At 42.2% G+C, this 22,415-nt stretch overlaps 2 protein-coding genes across 3 annotated transcripts in view; one reads left to right on the top strand and one right to left on the bottom strand.

Moving 5' to 3' along the window:
* Positions 1-1,691: 1,691 nt before the first annotated feature.
* C22H3orf49 (chromosome 22 C3orf49 homolog) lies at positions 1,692-19,362 on the top strand. The gene is given in 8 exon segments (XM_064275179.1): positions 1,692-1,717; positions 2,358-2,422; positions 2,826-2,895; positions 8,329-8,448; positions 8,450-8,649; positions 14,505-14,629; positions 18,618-18,731; positions 19,140-19,362. Coding segments are annotated over 8 exon segments (918 nt in total). The 3' UTR covers positions 19,338-19,362.
* A 994-nt stretch (positions 19,363-20,356) lies between these two features.
* Positions 20,357-22,415, bottom strand: part of THOC7 (THO complex subunit 7) — an 18,839-nt gene continuing 16,780 nt past the window's right edge. For both annotated transcript variants that reach the window (XM_010589701.3, XM_064274282.1), the window contains exons 6-8: positions 22,202-22,268; positions 22,041-22,110; positions 20,357-20,686 (exon numbers count right to left, since the gene is read on the bottom strand). In XM_010589701.3, the coding sequence (XP_010588003.1) occupies positions 20,619-20,686; positions 22,041-22,110; positions 22,202-22,268 (205 nt within the window). In that variant the 3' untranslated portion in view covers positions 20,357-20,618. The remainder of the gene's footprint in view (positions 20,687-22,040; positions 22,111-22,201; positions 22,269-22,415) is intronic.

Raw genomic sequence — 22,415 nt, 5'->3', positions numbered from 1 at the left:
TATTTAACAGTTAAGGAAATGAAGGTCCGAGAGATTTTTGTTACCTGCTCACGGGCCCATAGCCAGTAAGGGGCAGAAAAACCAAAAAAATCAAACCTGTTGCCACTGAGTCAATTCCAACTCATGGCAACCATATACGTCAGAGTAGAACTGCACAGCATAAGCTGTAGTCTTGCGGAAGCAGACGCCAGGGCTTTCTCCCACGGTGCCACTGGTGGATTTGAACAGCCAGCCTTTGGGTTAGTAGCCAGGCTCAAACTGTTTGCATCAATAAGGGGCAGAGCTAGAATTCAAGTCCAGACTTGTCTCAAGATTGCTCTCTGTGCTTTAGCTCTGCTCCTTGCTCTTCTCCCCTGCTCTGCTCTCTCCAGCTCCATCATTTACCTCTGGACTCCTTTGAGAACCTACATATATGGTCACAGAAACCAAAGCTGCAACTGTGTCAGCCTATTACACACACATATGTGGACTTACACTCTCTCACACACACACACACAAACCAACTTTCCTTTCCTCATGTAGAATTAATACTATTCATCCACATATTTGACAAAATACAACAGAATTAAGACCAAACTAAAAACCCACTGCCATTGAGTCCATTCTGACTCGTAATGACCCTATAGGACAGAGTAGAACTGCCCCACAGGGTTTCCAAGGCTGTAAATCTTTACGGGAGAAGACTGCCACATCTTTCTCCCATGGAGCTGCTGGTGGGTTCAAATCACCAACCTTTGGGTTTGCAGCCAAGCGCTTAACCACCGTGCCAGCAGGGCTTCTTTAGAATTAAGACAGTTATACCAATAATTGGGCTCAAACACAGCAACAATTATGAGGATGGTGCAGGGCTGGGCAGTGCTTCATTCTATGGTACATAGGGTTGCTGTGAGTCAGAACCGACTGGAAGGCACCTAACAACAACAACATACCAATAATAGAGTGGAAAACATTGGCCCATGGTTAGAGAAAATGAACATTCATTAATTCATTCATTCAAGCGCCTACTATTTATGGTGCTCTGGGGATTCCAACAGGCCTAAAGAAAAACAGACCAAGCAAAACCACGAGCCTGTTCTGCCAAAGCCCGTTAGGTATGCCATATTTCAGTGCTCCTCAGAGTGTGGGACAGAAGACCGCCTGAATCTCACTCTCCTAGGGTGCTCCCTAAAATGTAGATTCCTGGGCCCCGACATCTGCAAAAGCAGAATCTCTATTTCACTTCATTCTGACCATGAAACTATGGCTTGGGCACCATTCCTATCCCCATTTTCCATGAGAGAAAACAAACACAGATAGGTTGGTGAATTTCCTAAGACCACACAGCTAGTGAGTGACTGGGCTGGAGCTCAGACCCAGGTGTAAATCCCAGCCCCACCTCCTTAACCACACAGTGCTATCCACTACACTCGTGACCATTTTGGGGCTCCTTCCCCCAGCACTGGAGCATACAAGGTCCTTGCTACTCAAAGTGTGGTGTGTAAACCAGCATCACCAGCATCACCTGGGAGCTGCTTAGAGACACAAACTCGCAGACCCCACCTGCCTGTCGGTAGAGGCTTGTGTTGCTGTGGTGCTGAATAGGTTTCAGCAGAGCTTCTGGACTAAGAGGGCCTAGGAAGAAAGGCCTGGCAATTTACTTCCAAAAATCTACCAATGAAAACCCTATGGATCACAATGGTCCTGACCGCAAGATGTCACGGGGATGGCGCAAGACTGGGTGATGTTTCATTCAGTTGTGCATGGGGTCGCCATAAGTCAGGGCCGACTCAATGGTAGCTAACAACAGCAACAACCCCCAACCTACTGTATCAAAATCTGCATTTTAAAAAGATCCCCAAGAAATTCAAACACACATAAAAATTTGAGGAACATGCTCCAAGCCATCAATGAGTATAAACAAAGCAAAGCCTTTCTTTCCTATACCTCCCAACACCATTTGAAAGTTTTCCTCCTTAAAAAAAGAAAAAAAAAAAAATCTGTTGCCATTGAGTGGATTCCAACCATAGGACAGAGTAGAACTGCCCTATAGGATTTCCAAGGAGCGGCTGGTGGATTCAAACTGCCGACCTTTTGGTTAGCAGCCATAGCTCGCTGTAGCTCTTAACCACGGTGCCACAGTTATTTTAGACTGAAGAACTGAAGTGCCAATGAGAGTGACAGGAATAAATCCTAACGTCTGCTGCCACCCTGTGGTGAGAAGTTCCATCCGCGGCAGACTTTGCTCCTCAGGAAAAAATTGGGGAAATGTTGGAAGGAATGGATGGGCTGGGTTCGCGCCTTTTTCACCTGTGAGCTTTGAGAGACCACAAAATGAAATAACCCCAGCAACTACTGACCTTCTTATGTCCGTCCCCCAGGGCAGAGAAAACCGTCAGCTCCAGCCGAAGATCTAGCAGTGCCTATTTCTATTACTGGTATTGCTGTAGATTCTTTCCTCTTTGGGATTCAAACACGCACATTCTGAGTGTGATCATCAACCTGGGTCTGATAATTTCATAGGAATCTATTACTGTGTTCCACAAAGTGCCTCAGAATTTCCCATAGTTCTGTGAAATGCATCGTTGGTGACCTCTGTGAGATGGTAAACAGGGTCAGCCCTGGAAATGACGTCTCCAACACTTGGAAGGGAATAAGGAGGAGACTCCAAACATTTCCTGCATACTTTACCCCCAAGAGCCCAGAAGATGAAAGTGCCTTTTGTCACTAACCGGGTGATTTTGTTTTAAAGTTTGTCAGCTTAAGACGTAAAGAAATCAGAACAGCTACCTCCTGTGAAGGTGACAGCAGTGGACCACCCTCAGCTATATCTCCTGGAGCCCTCTAAGTTGGTCAGTACCGAAGATTCCAGCAGCACAGAAAGAAAAATGGCTCATACAAAAATAAGGGGATTGAAAGGTAGGCAATGGTTCCTCACTTCTTTTCCGCGGAGTGAAAGCCTTTGGGTTTCACCTTGAACACTATTTGCTCTGCCGATGAGGAAACGTAGCATCTCTTTTTAAGGATTGCATTTAGATTAATGGTCCGACTGAGACTAGAAGGACCCCGGAGGTCGTGTCCCCAGACCTTCTGTTAGCCCAAAACAGGAACCATTCCCAAAGCCAACTCTTCAGACAGGGATTGGACTGGACAATGGGATAGAAAACGGTACTGGTGATGAGTGAGCTTCTTGGATTAAGTAGACACATGAGACTATGTGGGCAGCTCCTGTCTGGAGGGGAGATGAGAGGGCAGAGGGGGTCAGAAGCTGGCTGAATGGACATGGAGAATAAAGGGTGGAGAGAAGGAATGTGCTGTCTTATTCGGGGGAGAGCAATTAGGAGTACATAGCAAGGTGTGTATAAATTTTTGTATGAGAGACTGACTCGATCTGTAAACTTTCACTTAAAGCACAATAAGAATTTAAAAAATAATAATGAATAAAGATGTTTTCTGATAAAAAAAAAAAGAATTGCATTTAGAACTGAAAACTGTATGGGATGGGGGCTGGGTACATATTTAACTTCGGGTCAGAAAACCGAGCGCCACAATGGAAACGTCATAGTACGATCAGCAAAGTCTTAATTGTAACAGGGGAAATTCTTTCTGTCCCACCTGAATTTGAGTGTTAATGTGACGTACGAGACTAAAATAAGCAGTGATATTAAGTTCATACTTCAGGCTCAGAATTTTAGACACCCCGCCTCCCAAGCAAATATCGTTATTTTTGAAAACTCAGTGGTTCATTCTTCGAAATAAGTCCATGATCAGAGCTTTATTTTCCTTTTCCCGGCAGCTTTGCTACTGAAATAGGTCCTAACCGTCTTTGCCTAAGTGCACGTTCCTTAACGGACCATTAAAACTATCTGGTAATTGATATTTCTTGCCAATGGCAAAACCATAAAGATAAGTGTGAAATACTCCAAACATGATACTTTTCAATTTGGAAAGTGAGGGTGATGATTTATTTTCCAATTTCTTTGGGCTTCTCCTTACCAGGTTCTTAATAACGGCCATGAGCTATAGCTCAGATGTGAAAGAAGTGAGACGTTTTCACAAGGCCTGGGGCATTAAAGGCCCAACACCTTATCTTCCACAGACAAAATGAAATATCGCAGGGATTTCCACTTTCAATAAGAAATAGGAGTTTAACGTGGAAGCAATACAACCAAATAAATTCATCGCCAACCAAGACACTTTTTAAAAACTTAAGATGGGAAGGGTTCTTTTCATAGCAGAATGGCAGCCATTCTATTCCCGGGCCCTGGAATTATGTTAGAAATACGTGGGGGATGAGGGCCGGGATGGAAGTGGGAGACGCAGCTCCCTGAGAAACACAATCTAGAAATTCAGAGACCGGTTAGAGCCGGGCTTTTAACATGGGGTGGGTTACATAGATGGACTTCAGGGGTTCCTGTACCTCCCGAAATTGTATTATAGTTGTTTTGTGTGCGTGTGTGTGTGTGTACATATTTATGGTAATAGAAATCAATAACTTCTTTAAAAGATTCTGAGAGGGCTCCATGAAAGATGAATCCTGCTCCACAAATTATCTTTGGGAGAATTAGAAAATGGTGGTCCCTCCTCAGGACATTTTACTGCCATCTGCTGGGAAAATATGGTAATAACTGTACACAAACTACATCCTTACGTGATTAAACGTGAATAACACGTCCCCGAAGGAGCCCTGGTGGTGAAAAGGTTGAACACTAGGCTGCTAACTAACAAAGTTGGGCAGTTTGAACCCACGCAGCAGCTCCATGGAAGAAAAGATTAAACCAAACCCGTTGCCGTCGAGTTGATTCTGACTCCTAGTGACCCTTCAGAACAGAGTAGAACTGCCCCAGGAAGCTGACTGCTACATCTGTCTCCTACGGAGTAGCTGGTGGGTTCGAACCATGGACCTTACCAATGTACCGCCAGAGCTCCTCCCCAGAAAGCCCTATGGGGCAATTCCTCTCTATCACATGTGGTTATTAGGAGTCAAAATTGACTCAACAATATACAATAGCAGCACACCCTAGAAGTTGTGTATGAGGCTTTAAATTGGTGGTGCAGTAGTAGAATTGTCACCTTCCTTGCAGAAAACCTGGGTTTGATGCCCAGCCAAGACACCTCACGCACAGCCACCGCCTGTCTGGAGGGCTTGCGTGTTGCTGTGATGCTAAACAGGCTTCAGTGGCGCTTCCAGACTACGGTGGACTAGAAGACAGGGCCAGTGATCTACTTCTGGAAACCAGCCAGCGAAAACCCTATGGATAACAACTGCTAGATCCACACTTGACCGTGAGTATGGCACAGGGCCAGGCAGCGCTTCCTTCCGTTGTGCATGAGATTGTCATGCATCTGTGGCTGCTAACAATTAGAGTTGTGCATGTACAACCTGGAGGCTTTCTTTTCCTGGTCTCAAAAGGAGGCTGCTGACCCACGAGCTCTTGCTTGTTTTGACCTCTAGCTTCTGCTCCCTGCTTGCCTTTTACATTTTCCCCACACAGATCTGATCTACATGGTAATAAAAGCTACCGCTTTTTGAATGCTTATGTTCCAAGATTATAAGTCATTTCCTTTTATTCTCACATTTCTGAGAATAATATGCCCATTTTCAAATGAGAAAACCAAAGCTTATAGAGGTTAAAAGTCATGCCCAAGATCACACAGCTAGGAAGCACGATACGAGGTTGAACCAAGGTGGTGGTTAACTACAATGCCTGGGTACTTACCAACTATCCCCGTGTATAATTACAGATAACAGTGAATGCTCTGTGTTCAATGTAGAGCCATGTTTCTCAGGAGTGTGGTATACACACTTTTGGGGGTACTTAAGGTACATTAGACAGAATATGATATGAAGAACATTTATTTTAAAATTTTAATGTTTGTGAATTTTTTAAATCCTTATTAGAAATATATATAAATATTACAGATCCCTGGTGGTGCAGTGGTTAAGAACTTGCTGCTAACCAAAAGAAGGTTGGTGGTTCAAATCCACCAGCTGCTCCTTGGAAACCCTATGGAGCAGGTCTGCTCTGTCCTACAGGGTCACTATAAGTCAGAATCAACTCGATTGCAATGGGTTTTCTTTTTTTTTTTTGGTCTATAAATATTATATATTCTGGAATTTCATAGAAACCCTGGTGGTGTAGTGGTTAAGAGTTAAGGCTGCTAAACAAAAAGGTTGGCAGTTCGAATCCACTGGGCACTCCTTGGAAACTCCATGGGGCAGTTCAACTCTGTCCTATATGGTCACTATGAGTCGGAATCGACTGACAGCAACAGGTTTGGTTTTTCTGGTTTGGGATTTCATGGGTATTATTGCTCTGGATGAGGCTAACAAAAACACAGTTAACTGGAGGAGAACATTCGGGAAATAATGGTATCATTCTGGACAAATGAGCAGCATCATGATAAACAGAGAAAAAATTGCAGTTGTCAAGAATTTCATTTTACTTGGATCCACAATCAACAGCCATGGAAGCAGCAGCCAAGAAATCAAAAGACATATTGCATTGGGCAAATCTGCTGCAAAGGACCTCTTCAAAGTGCTGAAGAGCAAAGATGTCACCCTGAAGACTACGGTGCGCCTGACCCAAGCCATGGTATTTTCAATCGCATCATATGCATGTGAAAGCTGGACAACGAACAAGGAAGACCGAAGAAGAGTTGTTGACGCCTTTGAATTGTGGTGTTGGTGAAGAATATTAAATATACCATGGACTGCCAAAAGAACGAACAAATCTGTCTTCGGAGAAGTACGACCAGAATGCTCCTTAGAGGCAAGGATGGCGAGACTGCGTCTTACATACTTTGGACATGTTGCCAGGAGGGATCAGTCCCTGGAGAAAGACATCATCCTTGGCAAAGTTCAGGGTCAGCGGAAAAGAGGAAGACCCTCAATGAGGTGGATTGACACAGTGGCTGCAACAACGAGCTCAAGCATAACAACGATTGTAAGGATGGCTCAGGACCGGGCAGTGTTTCGTTCTGTTGTGCATGGGGTCACTATGAGTCGGAACTGACTAGACGGCACCTTACAACAACAACAACAATGGTATCATGGTATAGGTAATATGCACTCTGGTGTAGAGATTAACAGCACAGACCTTGGGATCAGATCATCTGGGTGCAAAATACCTGATTTTTCTAAGCTTAAATTCCTCATTTATAAAATGGAGATGTCAGTGTGGGGAGTTTATCTACACAAGTGTTCTTTGTAAATCCAGTGTATGGGGACCTTAGAAGTGCATATTTCTCATCGACTGCCATAGCATATTCTCTCATCACTATGGCCTCTGAACCGCCAAATTTAGCAGAAGCAATCTCAACCACCATTGAAGTAGGATTGCCAAGTGTCATGGATTGAACTGTGTTCCCCAAGAATATGTCAACTTGGTTAGGCCATGATTACCAGTATTGTGTGGTGGCCCTCTGTTTTGTGATTGATATAATTTTCCTATATGTTGTAAATCCTAATATCTGCCTGTGGTTAACGAGGCAGGACTGCATTATGTTGAAGAATATTAGGGTGGGATGTAACCCCCTTGCTCGAGTCACATCCCTGATCCAATATAAAGGGAGTTTCCCTGTAACACCAAAAGGAAAGGGAAGTGAGCAGAGAGTTGGGGACCTCATACACCCAAGAAAGCAACACCGGGAGCAGGGTGCATCCTTTGGAACTGGAGTCCCCGAGCTTGAGAAACTCCTCGACCAGAAGAAGATTAACGACAAGGACCTTCCTCCAGAGCCAACAGAGAGAAAGCCTTCCCCTGGAACTGACGCCCTGGATTTGGACTCATAGCCTACTAGACTGTGGAGAGAACAAATTTCTCTTTGTTAAAGCCATCCACTTGTGGAATTTCTGTTATAGAAGCACTAGATGACTAAGACACCTACCACAGCAGATTCTCTCATCACTATGACCTCTGAGCTGCCAAATTCAGCAGAAACAATCTGAACCTCCACTGAAACAAGATTGCCAATTTGCCAATATGGAGTAATGTATTTTAAACAGTCACAGAGCAGGGTCAAAATCTTCATCCTACACGTGGTCGCTTAATTTAACCTCTCTGTGTCTTAATTTACTCATTAGTAAAATGAAGATAATAATATATCCTATCTCTTTCGGTGCCATGACAATTAAATGAACTAGTGGTTCTCATGAACATACTACAGTTTGGTGACAAAAGCCAAACAGTTGTTTTGACTTTATTTTCCTGTGATATGATCCTTGGTTTTTTATTTCTATTTTCAGAGTTGTATTATTTGCTCACATTCGAAGTTTGGGTTTTAATGACTGAAATCACTCATTTTCAACTTTTCAGTTTCCTTAATGCCCATTATTTTTGTTTTCTTTAGATGGCATAGAGCTGTGTCCACTAACTTGGTAAAACAAAATGTATTGGTCCCCAAAGAGGAATAATCCAGTGATAGTGAGATGGAATTTCATGAAAGCCAGCAAAATAAGAAAAAAAAATGTGATGAAGGTGAAGACTGCTTTGGGGAAGATGCTATGATGCAAGTATAGAAGCAAGCCAGCAAGTTTCAGCGGAGAGGGCTCCACTAGCCACAAGGAAGCTCTCCTTTCAAACACACAGAGTCTTCTTCCTAGAATTGCCAAGGAGCTTCCATCCCCCAAGTTATTTACCAAACCAAGAATGAGAAAGCTTTCACAGAATGGTAATCAAAGGGACAGGTCATTAAGCTTCAAGGCCAAGAGGAAGAGTGGCATTAGGCTGGATTTTCTGGCTACTCAAAGCACTGGAATAGATTGCTTTTGAAGTCCCTCCCAGTTCAAGTAACAAGTGGTCTAGTCAGCTCTAAAATTTCTTTTTATGTATTCTAATATATATCCATGTATATGTTCCTATACCACCAGGATCAGGTGCCATTGGGTTGATTCTGGCTCATGGCGACCCCATGTGTTGCAGAGTAGAACTGTGCTCCATAGGGTTTCATGGCTGTGACCTTTCACAAGCAGGTCACCAGATCTTTCTTCTGAGGTGCCTCTGGGTGGATGTGAACCACTAACCTTTCAGTTAATGGCTCAATGTTTGGCCGATTGTACCACCCAGGGACTCCTATATTCATATGTATGCAAATATATGTATATATATGTGTGTATGTGTGTGTGTGTGTATATATATATATATATATATATGAGTCGGAATAGACTTGACACCAATGGGTTTGGGTTTATATATATATATATGGAAACCCTGGTGGCATAGTGGTTAAGAGCTATGGCTGCTAACAAAAAGTTCAGCAGTTTGAACCCACCAGGTGCTCAATTGGAGCAGTTCTAACCTGTCCTGTAGGGTCGCTATGAGTCGAAAGTGACTTGATGGCAATGGGTATATATATGTGTGTGCATATATATATATATATATATATATATATATACATACATATATATATATAAATACTAGAAAATCAAACTAAAGTAGGAATTTTTGTTTTATTTTGTCTCTGGAATAAGCAGTGATACAGCCTTTCAAATGGCCGCTCCCACACAGTTTTGAGGGTGTGTGGCGAGGATTAAATGAATAAAACTTACAATTGGTAAGTCATAAAAGGTATTTATTATATTGATCTCCTTATGTTCTTTGTGGAAACTCTGGTGGCACAGTGGTTAAGAACTACGGCTGCTAACCTAAAGGTCAGCAGTTCGAATCCACCAGGCACTCACTGGAAACCATACGGGGCAGTTCACTCTGTCCTATAAGGTCACTATAAGTCAAAAACAACTTGATGGTAACAGAACAGTTTTATGCTCTTTATGAAAGAATCCACATTTGAACTGCTGAGCCTTTTTTCAGTGTAGTAGCGCTGCTCTTTGGGTCCTGTGAGTTAAGATTAGCAATACCATTACTGTTTGCCTTCTTGTCTGTAGCTTTTTAAGGTCCTTTATGGTACCGCATCAGGAACTGCCTCCAGCCCTTTTGGTACATGCAGGGAATCCACGCACAACCTCCCATTTCACTCAGAGATCAGGCTGCAAACCCGGTGGGTGCTTTTTCAAAAATAAATCCTGATGGTTTCCAGCTGACTGATTGCCCTTTCAGACAAGCTCTCTCTTCTGGAAAAATCAGTCACTAATACAAGCATCCAAGCATCTAGCAATTACCTGGTATGGATTGACCTGCATATTTCTGTTGAAAATAACAAAGAAGACATGCTTCTCTAGTGGAGGAGCTGGAGTTGGAGAGTCCACAGGAAACAGAGGACCAAACTTCTCCTTCTAGTCTGTACATTGGTTTACTTTAGCCTCAGCTGGAATAATGAATCTCTAAACTACGATTTCTTTAGAAAGTTTGCCTATCCTTTGGATGGAGCTCCAACATTATTTTCCTGCCTTTTCTGTGGTCCCAAGGTAGGTACTCTTTTCTGTTGACTCCGTAACATTTTTTTCTATTCAACGAATATTTCCTAAGCACTAGTTACATAGTGTTGGCGAAGAATATTGAACACATCATGGACTTCCAGAATAATGAACAAATCTGTCTTGGAAGAAGTACAGCCAGAATGCTCCTTAAAAGCAAGGATGGCGAGACTTCATCTCACATACTTTGGACATGTTATCAGGAGGGGCCAGTCCCTGCAGAAGGACATCATGTTTGGTAGAGAGTCAGCGAAAAAGAGGAAGGCCTTCAACAAGATGGATTGACACAGTGGCTGCAACAACGCGTTCAAGGATAGCAATGATTGTGAGGATGGTGCAGGACTGGGAAGTGTTTCATTCTGTTGTACATAGGGTTGCTATGAGTTGGAAGTGATTTGACAGCACATAACAACAACAACAATCTTATGCCAACCACAATATCTGGGATATAGCAGCATGTAGGATAGATATGGTACCTGCTCTCATGGAGATGTAGCATAGAGGGCTCTCTGACATTATTGAGAGTTACATCTTATGCCAATCACAATATCTGGGATATAGCAGCATGTAGGATAGACATGGTCCCTGCCCTCGTGGAGATACAGCTTAGAGGGCACTCTGACATTATTGAGAGTTACATCTTATGCAAATGTAGAAGCACAGGGTGCTATGGAACATCGTAGGTCCTCTAACCTAATGGGGGTGAGGGGACAGGCAGGAAAGGCCTCCCTAAGGAAGGGACAATCAAGTTGGATCTGAAGGATGACTAAGAATTGGGTAAAAAAAAACATGGGGAGAACTGTTTCCTAGGGAGGGGGAAGAATATGTTTAAAGTCCCAATATCAAGAGAGCTCAGGGCTTAATTAAGAAATAAAAGTAATTTTTTTTTAGTGTCATTGGAGCAGAGAGATCCGGGGGAAGGCTGGTGAATAACGAGGTGGGCAGCGTGTTATAGGCCATATGAAGAATTTTTAACTTTCTCCTAATGGTGATAAGAAACCAATGAATACTTCCAAGCTGGGGATCATTATCATCTGATTTGCATTTTTTAAAAGAGAACTCTGGTTGCAGAGTAGAGGCTGGATTGGAGGAGGGGAAGAGCAGATGCAAGTAGTGGCGTCACTAGGGTTGGTGTTATGCAGGGCGGTAACTCCTGGTGTCACCCCCTCCATGGGCCTCTTCCCGTACCAGCCCATACAGAATCCTTAGTAAGGTTTTTTTGTACTAATGTCACTCGTAAATCGTAATTCCCAAATATCACTGAATGTAATGGCAATAGTACTGACATAAACAACTAAACCCAGTGCCGTCGAGTCGATCCCGACTCATAGCGACCCTATAGGACAGAGTAGAACTGCCCCATAGAGTTTCCAAGGAGCGCCTGGTGGATTCAAACTGCCGACCCTTTGGTTAGCAGCTGTAGCACTTAACCACTACGCCACCAGGGTTTCTAAAATTAAAGTTCCACCTTTAAATTACAATATCACACGCGCGGCCTACCTGTATTTACATTGACATAGTTTCATGTGGTTAAGTGAAAATTCGGTAAGAAGACAAAAGAATTCGAAGTAAAAATGTTTAAGAACCACATCAAAATTATGTTCATTTTAATATTAAATGTTACTGCTACATGAGATACATTAGCGGATTCGGTTTGCATAATCAACAACAGCGCAAATAACGTAGACGTTGTAGACAAACAACGCATAGGGAAATGTATTGATGACTGAAATAATACCATAAAAATAAACAGGAACAGGTATGCAGCATTTTAGCACTTGGTGAGCATCTTGAGTAAATCAGAGCTTTGCTTTCCTGGCCTTCAAACCTGGGAACTTGTGAAGGACTTCGTTGACATCAATACATTTCGCCAACTCGCTTTTTAATGTGTCATTATTTTTTTAAACCGATTTCAAGCTGAAGTCCTGAAAATTTCATTAAAGTCAATTATATATTTGTAAGACGGTGATGTTTTTAAAGAAAATTTTAATGAAACTAAAAATTGTTTTAAAAACTGAATTTAAGATTTAAGTTATAATTTCTAAACATGTATCAAAAACATAGCATTTGCCCCACTTTATGTTTTAAACTGTCAATTTCTCTAGTTATCAAACAGTTATACATGTAAGTTTATTATCAATTTTAATCATAGAATAATATGTGATACAGTTGTAAATGGCTTAAATATTTCTTAGATTGTATGATTACTAACAACAAAATATTTTGTAAAATCTTACTACATTGAATTACATTATTAGTAACTGAGAGGAAGCCTTTTTTTAAATTTTTCTCCTTCTTTTCCTTTAATGACTCCTTCATGGTTAAAAAGTTACTGATATAGATTCACAAATGCTAATTACCACAGTATTATAGCTAAAACACCAGAAAATTTGACAAACACACTGGCAGCAAGGAAAACAACAGTGCGTGCCTGTAGCGTGTGCAGACGAAACCACGTGCGTGATTCCAAGTGACATTGTAATCGGGTAACAATGACAGCTTTGATCCAAGGCACTGCTGTTAGGTGCCCTCGAGTTGGTTCCAACTCATAGTGACCCTGCATATAACAGAACGAAACACCACCCAGTCCTTTGCCATCTTCACAATCCTTGTTATGCTTCAGCCCGTTGTTGTAGCCACTGTGTCAGTCCATCTCATTGAGGATCTTCCTCTTTTCCACTGACCCTCTACTTTGCCAAGCATGATGTCCTTCTCCAGGGACTGGTCCCTCCTGATAACTTGTCCAAAGTATGTGAGACGAAGTCTGGCCATCCTCGCTTCTAAGGAGCATTCCGGTTGTACTTCTTCCAAAATAGATTTGTTCATTCTTCTGGCAGCCGATGGTATAGACAATATTCTTTGCCAACACCATAACTGAGAGGAAACAATTCTTCTTTGGTCTCCCTTATTCATTGTCCAGCTTTCACATGCATATGAGATGATTAAAGATACCACGGCTTGGGTCAGGTACATCTTAGTCCTTAAAGTGACATCTTTGCTTTTGAACACTTTTGCAGCAGATTTGCCCAATGTAATACGTCATCTGATTTCTTGAGTGCTGCTTCCTTGGGTGTTGATTGTAGATCCAAGTAAAATGAAATCCTTGGCAACTTCAATCGTTTCTCTGCTTACCATGATGTTGCTTACCGGTCCAGTTGTGAGGATGTTTGTTTTCTTTATGTTGAGGTGTAATTCATACTGCAGGCTGTAGTCTTTGATCTTCATCAGTAAGTGCTTCAAGTCCTCTTCACTTACAAGAAGCAAGGTTGTGTCATCTGCATAATGCAGGTTGTTAATGAGTCTTCCTCCAATCCTGATGCCCTGTTCTTCTTCATATAGTCCAGAGGCATTAGAAGGTTCAAAATGTAAACTAGCATAGAGTTTTAGCCTTGTAGGTATATTGATACATGTAAGCTGGGCTTAAGAAAAAAAAATTTTTGTTGTTATAACTAACTGATCTGGGTTTTTGGACATATGATACTAGTTTTTTATTTATGGTGTGTTACAAAGTCTCTTTATAAATACGTTTACTGAGTTAGAAATTGAAGTGAAATAAAGAAAAATACTAAGGAGCGCAGGGCTCACATGGTTCCTGGACATGGGAAAAACTACTAAGATAGTATGTGAGTGACTGAGCCTGGAGCCACATTGCAGGAGAATAGGATTAAACTTTGCTCCAGTCAAAAAGTACTCAAAAGGATAGCCTTACACATTAAACCAAAAATAAAACCCTTTGATTTTTGCCTTCGAGTCAATTCCAACTCACAGCGACCCTATAGGACTGACTGGAACTACTCCATAGGGTTTCCAAGGAGCAGCTGGTGGATTCAAACTGCCGACCTTTTGGTTAGCAGCTGAGCTCTTAACCACCACACCACCCACAATGGCGAAAGGAAAAAAAACACCTCAGGACAAAATTTAAAACTCAAAGAGAAAGAGGCAACCCCTTGTCAAGACTGGTTGGTGTCCACTGAGGTTAGGGCATCGCAAAAGGAGAAACTGTCAGACCAGGAAAAGCACAACCACTTGGTATATTTACCCCCCAAGGGACAACTGAGGCATGCGTGATGCTCTTTGTTCAGAATGTTTTCTCGTATGAAGATTGTGTTCTTAACAGGGCTTTCCTTTTTTTTTTTTTCTTCCTTTCTCTAAGCAACTATACAACTTGATGTGGTAGAAGTGGAGACAGAGTCGATAGCCTGAGGCAATACCCTGGTCTGGGCCAGAAGAACCACCAAGCAGTTGTCTGTGACATCCCTTCCTTCAGGACTGCAAAATGTAACACTCTAAAACCTGCCCCTAAAGACTTAGGTGAATAGCATCGTTTGTTGTCATTGATCTTGTTAGGCACTGCTGAGTCGATTTTGACTCACAGCGACCCTGTGTGACAGAGGAGAGCTGCCCCATAGGATTTTCTAGGCTGTGAACTTTATGGGAGCAGGTTATCCATTCTTCCTCCTGTCTAGCTGCTGGGTGAGTTCGAACCTCTGACCTTTCCGTTAGCAGCCAAGTGCTTAACCTTTGTGCCACCAGAGCTCCTTAAGGCATTGTTTAGGGATTTTGTAAAAACCAAGCTCTTTCCTACTCCAAGTACCTCACAGTAAATCCTTTAAATCTGCTGCTTCTCTTTCTTGTCCGAGAACGCAGGGCACAGGCGCCAAGCTCTGCAGGCCAGATCCCTCCCCACTGAGCTCCAAGAGTTCAGCTCCATGACAGCCTGGGGGGCAGAACCTCAAGTTTTGAGCTTCACACTGACTTTTCTCAGTCGTTCTAATGGCAAGTTAGTACATTAGCAGTTTAGCCAATCCATACATTTTATGTGGCAGGAATTCACGAGACCAGTGGTACCCAATTCAATTCTCTACAAGGATAAAAGTGTACATTGTCCAATATAGTAGCTGGTAGTCACATGTGGCTACTGAGACCTAGAAATGTGGCCTGTGCAACTGAGGAACTGAATTTTTAATTTTATTTAAAATTTAAGTAGCCACAGGTACAGCAATCCAGGACTCTCCAAACCAAAGATTTTACTTTTCCTTAAGTATGTAAGTTTGAGCCTAAATTGTCCAGACATTTCATTTTTTTTCTTCCAGGTAGAATCACCTGTTTTGGAGCATGACCCATTTGGGAATCATACCCCTGCAGCCTCCACAGGAATAAAAATAGATAGTATAAAAAGGATGAATAGAACTGAGGCTGTGAGGACTGGCTGGAAGCTGCAGGCAGGGTGGAAAGGGCCTGGGCCCTGGTAGGTTCAGACTGTAATACTCTGTGGTGATAATGCTCTTGGGAGGGGCAGGCACTTAGAGGACCCTTGGGCAAGAAGGTACTTGGGGTCGGGGAGTTGGAGAGGGGACCGGGGTGTGATGTGGGATGGGGCAAGGCCAGGCCAGGCCTGGGGTTTGGAAGGACTTTGGGGAGCGTTGTAAAACTCTGGGTAGTGGCAGGCACTGTCTCTGGGCTGAGTCTGTGTCAGATAGAAGTGGCTGTCCAGTGCTCATCTCAAAGCCATGAAGGCAGGACTTGTATGCTATTGGAGCTGAGCCAGCTTCTTCCAGGACTCACTAGCTCTTGTTCCTCCCAAAGCAACTCTTTCTGTGCTGCAGTGATGCGGGCGATGCCGCTGACTGCCTTCTCCTCCATCACCGCCATTCATTCTTCTGGTCTTTGAAGCCTGCAGCCTCTGAGGTGCTCTCACTGGGCTTTCTGAAGCTCGCGTCACTCCACGTTCCCAGCAGCCTGAAGCTCTTTCACTGCCTCGGAGTCCTGGTCAGTCTTGACTTTACAGGCCACAAGGGCTGTAGAGGCAGCTACCCAGGCTATTTTTGAAAATAGAATCCTAAACTTATTTATTGTTATTATTTTAACATGGAGCCCCGGCGGTGCTGTAGTTAAGAGCTTGGCTGCTAACCAAAAGGTCAGCAGTTTGAATCTACCAGTCGCTCCTTGGAAACCTTATGAAGCAGTTCCACTCTGTTGCTATGAGTTGGAATTGACTTGACGGAAACGGGTTCGGTTATTCTAAGCACTTTAAAAATACCAACTCAGATAACCCTCGTAACAGCCCCATAAGGCAGGCAGCAATACTACCTTCATTTTAGGATGGCACTGGAAGGGTTAAGTAATTTCCCCAGATAAATGGCTAAGCCAGGCTTCAAACCCAGAAGACCTGGCTCTGGAGTCCTTGTTCTATGTACTCTTCTGTGCTATGTGGGAGCCAACAGTCACATATGACTACTTCAATTTAAGCTGATCAGATCACAATTAAATAAAATTGAAAGCTCAATTCCTCAGTTGTACTAGCTACATTCCACGTGTGCACTAACCAGGTGTGACCCTTAGCTATCGTATTGGACAGCACAGGTATGGAATATCTCCACCTTCACAGAATGTTCTAGTGAATGGCAATGTTTTGGAACATCACTTTCAGAGTACACCAATATTTATTTTTAATTTTGTCCCTTGTGTGCTAGTTCCTATTTATGCGCCCCTATTTTTTATTATGTGCCAGGAGCCCTGGTGGTGCAGTGTTTAAGAGCTTGGTTGCTAACCAGAAAGGTCGGCAGTTCAAATACACCCGCCACTCCTTGGAAACAGTATGGGGCAGTTCTTCTCTGTTGTATAGGGTCCCTATGAGTCAGAACTGTCTCGACGGCAACGAGTTTGGTTTTTTTATTATGCGCCAGGTTTGGGGGCTAAGAGGGTGATACTGTGACATGATCCTGCTGTTGTGCAGCTTAGAGTTTATAGAGGAGACAGACATTAAACCAGGGCTCTGCAGACAGTGCTGTAAGAAGAATCTTCTGAATAAATGGTGCTGGTACAAGTGGACATCCATATGGAGAAAAGTGAAGCTTGATCCTCACCTCACACCATACACGAAGATTAATTCCTGTTGAATTGCAGAGCTAAGTGGGAAAGGCTAAACATTAAAACTTCTGGAGGACACTAAGAATACCTTCATGACTTCCGGATAGACTTCTCAGAGCACAAACATCACTGACATAAAGGAAAAGATGGGTAAGTTTGGCTATGTGAAGGAATTTCTGTTCATCAGAAGATCAGAGGTTGTCACTAGCAGCCGTTAGGCTGAATCTGGTGTACAGAAGGGTTTTGTTTAGTGCTCAGAATGTACTCAAAAATATATTTGAATTAGTCACCCACATTTAAAAATTAGGATATTTTGAACAAAACTCTGGATTTTCAGCTTTCTTCCGGAAAGTAAGAAGAATTGAAAACACTAGTTCCACGGTTCCTCGTGACAACTGGGGGAGCTGGGCAGAGGCTGCCTCCTTTTGAGCAGGCGTGTTCTCTCCAGTTCACACGGGCCCCAAGTGGTCCTGCCTGGCCCTTCTGGGCACGACTTCATAACAGCTGCATTCAGCAAACAACCACAGAAATGTGTCATTACCAAGTATGATAAATACTTAGTAGGAAAAAGTACTGTGTTCTAAGAGGAAAAAAAAAAAGAGGGGTGGCACTTTGAAGGATTAGGGAAGGCTCTGCAGGGGCAATGGCGGGCAGATGGGTGGTTCAGCCGACACCCTTTGTAAACGCCTTCTTCAGGGAAAAGGCAGGACCAGATAAGATCCCGCATCCTACTTGGTGGAGGTCTCACAAGAGTCCTCTTGCTAAGTATTCAGCGCAAGGGGAAAGAAAAGTGAACATGATGGCACTAAAAAGGGCGTGTTGGCCAGAAGCCATGACCCAGGAACGACTCCTAATAGCAACACTGTTGGGACAGGTCCTTGGAACCTGAGAGCCAGGGACGATGGGAAAAGCACTGAGCTTGTGGTGAAAAGGGCCAGAGCTTTCACTTCATGTTCGGAGATTTGTCTGCCATGAAAATAAGGAAACCCGCAGAAGAGAGATCAAATTAACGACTGGGTCTAGTGATAATGAGCTTTCTGGGGCGCTGGTCCACAGCAGCCCCACACTCTCACTGTGCTCAGTAGCTTACAGAGGCAATTTCTTCTTCTCCCCCTTCCGAATGGCCTGCTTTTTTTCCTGATGCTGTGTATTCTTTCAGAGCCAGACAATCTCATTTCTCTGAACCCTACAGATCTCTTCAAAGAGAGCTCTGGGCACAGAGGAGATACATGGGGCGTGGAGAACAATGTGAATAGGGTCTCCAGCCTGACATTGTTATGTGGCAAATGTTTAGTTTAAAAGAGGCTGTCCCAAGGGCGAGAATTCTTATTTAGCACCATCACAGGAATAATGTTGGTACCTCCTAATCTGATGTGGTTTTACATCTTTATGACAGGCTCCATATTCATCAAAAAAGAGACGATACTTTCTGGCCCTTAAAAAAAAAAAAAACCTAGCGTGGAAAACATCCTCCGAAGATGATCTGACAGTAGGGAAGCTTCAAATGCAGGTAGTGGACAAAAGCTTTTACTTTTTTGTCTCGGAAGCACTGGGGCCTGCTACACAGCAGGGACCTGGGACACAATGAATGACTAGCATTACGAAGCATGGCCAGCGGGGGGCATTCTGAGAGTGCTTAACAGATTGCTAAGGGCACCTAGGACGATGCCATGTGCCTAACAAATGCTAAGTCAATTCCACTAAAATGAAGGCATCCCATAGGCTTCTTTGAGAAGAAATAAGATGGTCTTTACCACTGGGTGGTAAATGGATGTTTTCAAGCTCTGTTTGCTAAGACTTGAATTAGAATCATACTTTGGGACTTGCAAACATCCACCAATTCCTGAACTCGTTTCTCAGGAAAAACCACCCTCCCTTCGTTCTTGACAAGGCTTTCCAACACATGGCACTGTCACAGGTGGATGATCTCACAGAAACAGGGACTGATAAGTCCATGGAGCTGCTGGCCCAGAGGCACGCTGAGCTTCAGCAATGCGAGTTTCTAGGGCACAAGGTTCTTCAGTCTTCTAAGCAGTCCCAGAGGATATCCACGAGAACCACGAGGAAGTATACACGGAAGAATGTTTGTCTGCCATGTACCTGCTGCTGCTTCTGATGCTGCTCCTGACTGCATAAAAGTCCCTGCTGTAAGGATTCTTACCATCTGGTACATAATCCTGAATAAATCCCTCTGGTGAATTAAGCAATAGGGTGACGCTTTTTAGAATATTCTGCCTAATGGTACTTAAAAAAAAAAAAAGATGCTTTTTGAAAATATGACTTTTAATTCTGAGCTAATATAAGGAAATTTTGGTTTTTGCCTTCATAATTCTTATTAATAATGAAAAACAGAAACACTTATCAGGGTGTAACAATTCTACAAAGAAATTTCTCCTATGATTTGCCAGATGAAATGAGAGGAAGCAATTAAAGGTATTATGATACTTTTAATCTGACTACTACTCGGCTAGATTTAAACTTTAATTTTTAAAGATAAAAATTCTACTTATTAAAATTATAAAATTGTAACATTATTAAGGTATGAGTCATGCAAAGTGTCATGTTTCTGAACTAGTACAAATGGATAAAGATGGAACCTAACAGGTATTAAATGTATAATTCAATACCTGAAAAAAAAAGTACAAGTGATTCAGCCTTAATTTTTAAGATCATGAAATCCTGTATGCAAAACAGTCACAACAGACTATTTACCTCAAACAATTCACTTTACCAATAAATGTGTTTCTATTGAAAATGACTCCTAAAGAACAACAGAGAGAAAACATAACAATGGAACATTGAACAACCATATTCCTCAGTGTAAAGGAGAGAGATACATAGCGTAAAGGACACTGAACCACACCGCATCTTACGATCACTCTTACACTGGAGGTCCTCAACGTCTCCCCAGCACACGCCACACCATGTCACATACCAACCATCTCACACATTCACGGTCCTCCTGAAGCCTATTCCCTGGGTCCATTTTCACAAGTGGTAACTATTTCCAGGAAACGGACTTATTCCTTCATGGAAATCCTAGAAACACCATCTTTTCATAATCTTCAACTTATCTTGTAAGCTATCAGTGTTAGCTGTTAAAAACCACCTAGAATATTAATAAGCACAAATATATCCTGCTTGAAAACACTTTATTAAACATTTTTGGACTGTTGCTTCCTACTTTTTAAGAATAAAAATGAATTTTAATAAAACCAAATCTATTCTGAAGTCATTTTCCTGTGTGTGAAGAAATACAAATAAAATGTGCATTAATTTTAAAAGCAAAGTATCTTGCTGCAGAGATTTTAAATATCTCAAGAGCACAATAACTTCTAACACACTAAGATCACACAGCTAGTTCAGTATTCCCGGGAATGATGAGCGATTAGCCTGTCTATGGCTTAGGATCTGTTTCCAAGCTTGTTTCCTGAGCTTCTTCTACCTCTGAGAGTTTTTCATCATCTGAAATTGACAAAGAAACATAAAACCTTAGACAAATTTGCTTAAATTATGTGCCTAGTGAATACATGAAAACATTTTATCCTTTATTAGCCAACACATTTAAATCAAGAAGGCAAAATGGCAGCCTATGACTACAGTTGGCCTGCAGAAGTGTTTGGCTTGAAAAGTGCTGTTTTAATAACAGAGTGGGAGAAAAGTGTAGAACAAAATTCGGATTCACAAAAAAGACCAGACTTACTGGTCTGACAGATACTAGAGGAACTCCTGAGACGATGGCCACAGAACACCCTTCTTACTCAGAACTGAAGCCACTCTCGAATTTTACCTTTTAGCCAAAGATGAGATAGGTGTATAAAACCAACAGAGCCCTGGTGGTCCAGTGGTTAAGCCTTTAGCCGCTAACCAAAAGGTTGGGAGTTCGAATCTACCAGCCACTCTTTGGAAAACTATGGGGAAGTTCACCTCTGTCCTATACAGTTGCTGTGAGTCAGAATTGACTTGATGGCAGTGGGTTTGGTTTTTTGGTTTATAAAACAAACAACACATGTGAGGAAAGTGCTTCTTAAATAAATCAAGTATATGATACCAAATGGACAACATTTGCCCAAAAGCAAAGATGAGAAGGGACGGGAAAACTGGAAGAACGCACACAGGGAACCCGGGGTGGAAAGGGGGAGAGTGCTGACACATTGTGGGCATTGCACCCAATGTCATGAAACAATTTGTGTATAAATTTTTGAATAAGAAACTAATTTGCTCTGTAAACTTTCACCTAAAGCACAATTAAAAAAAAAGAAAGTACTGTTCTGGTTGTTGTTGTTTATTATTTGAGCCAAAATTTCAAATTTGTGTGAGATTTCACACAAAAAATTATGGATGTTAGGCTTTTCTTGGAAACAACCAGAAGATTAGGTAAATACAAACCTTTCTACTCGTCTACAGTCAATACAAAGAGCAAGTCTCCAGGCCTCGGTAGCACCGACCGTTCACAATGCACGCAAATGCTCTTATGCACTGATCATCTCACGCACTTATCATCACCTGCCTGTGTCCTGAAGCTTTACGTACAACAATGAGATCTAATAAACCCAGAAAATTTTCAAATCTATGCTAACTGAATTTTTCTCCACTTAAGCCACTGCGTGCATATTTAAATCGTACACAACTACAAACTAAGACTTTTCTGTGTATACTCAGAAAGTTGAATGATGTGAGTACCCTCTAATTAGTCATCCAGCTACACTCCTGTTCAGAAATTGAAGGTGTATAATTGAGATGTAAGTTCCTAAAAGGTATGCTCCCAGATCATTTAAAAATCTTCACAAGCATTTATTTTGAGATTATTTCCACTTACTTTCCAGTGTTTGCTGAAGTTCATGGATGGTGCTAAGAAGAACGTGAAACTGTTTCCGTCTCAATTCCAGCTGTTAAAAAGAAAAAAGTTAATGCAAATTGCTCAAAAATTGACATACATATATATATATCTCACAAAGGCTAATAAATATACGTAAATACCTTATCTTCAACACTTTCTTTAATATGTGAAAGATGCTCTAATTCTTTTCCCAAAGCCTCCAGCTCCCTGAAAAAAACAAAAGTGTTATATTTTGCTAACTGGGAAAACAGAATTCACAATTAATACCTAACTTTTAAGTTACTAAATAGTACTTTAAAAATGTAAAAAGAATAAGGAGTTACACTACTCTGTTATAGAGGTGCTTATCAAGTT

This window comes from Loxodonta africana, chromosome 22, assembly GCF_030014295.1.
Source record: "Loxodonta africana isolate mLoxAfr1 chromosome 22, mLoxAfr1.hap2, whole genome shotgun sequence".
NCBI lineage: Eukaryota > Metazoa > Chordata > Mammalia > Proboscidea > Elephantidae > Loxodonta > Loxodonta africana.
The sequence above is the reverse complement of the archived record's forward strand: the minus strand, read 5'-3'. Positions and strand labels throughout refer to the sequence as shown.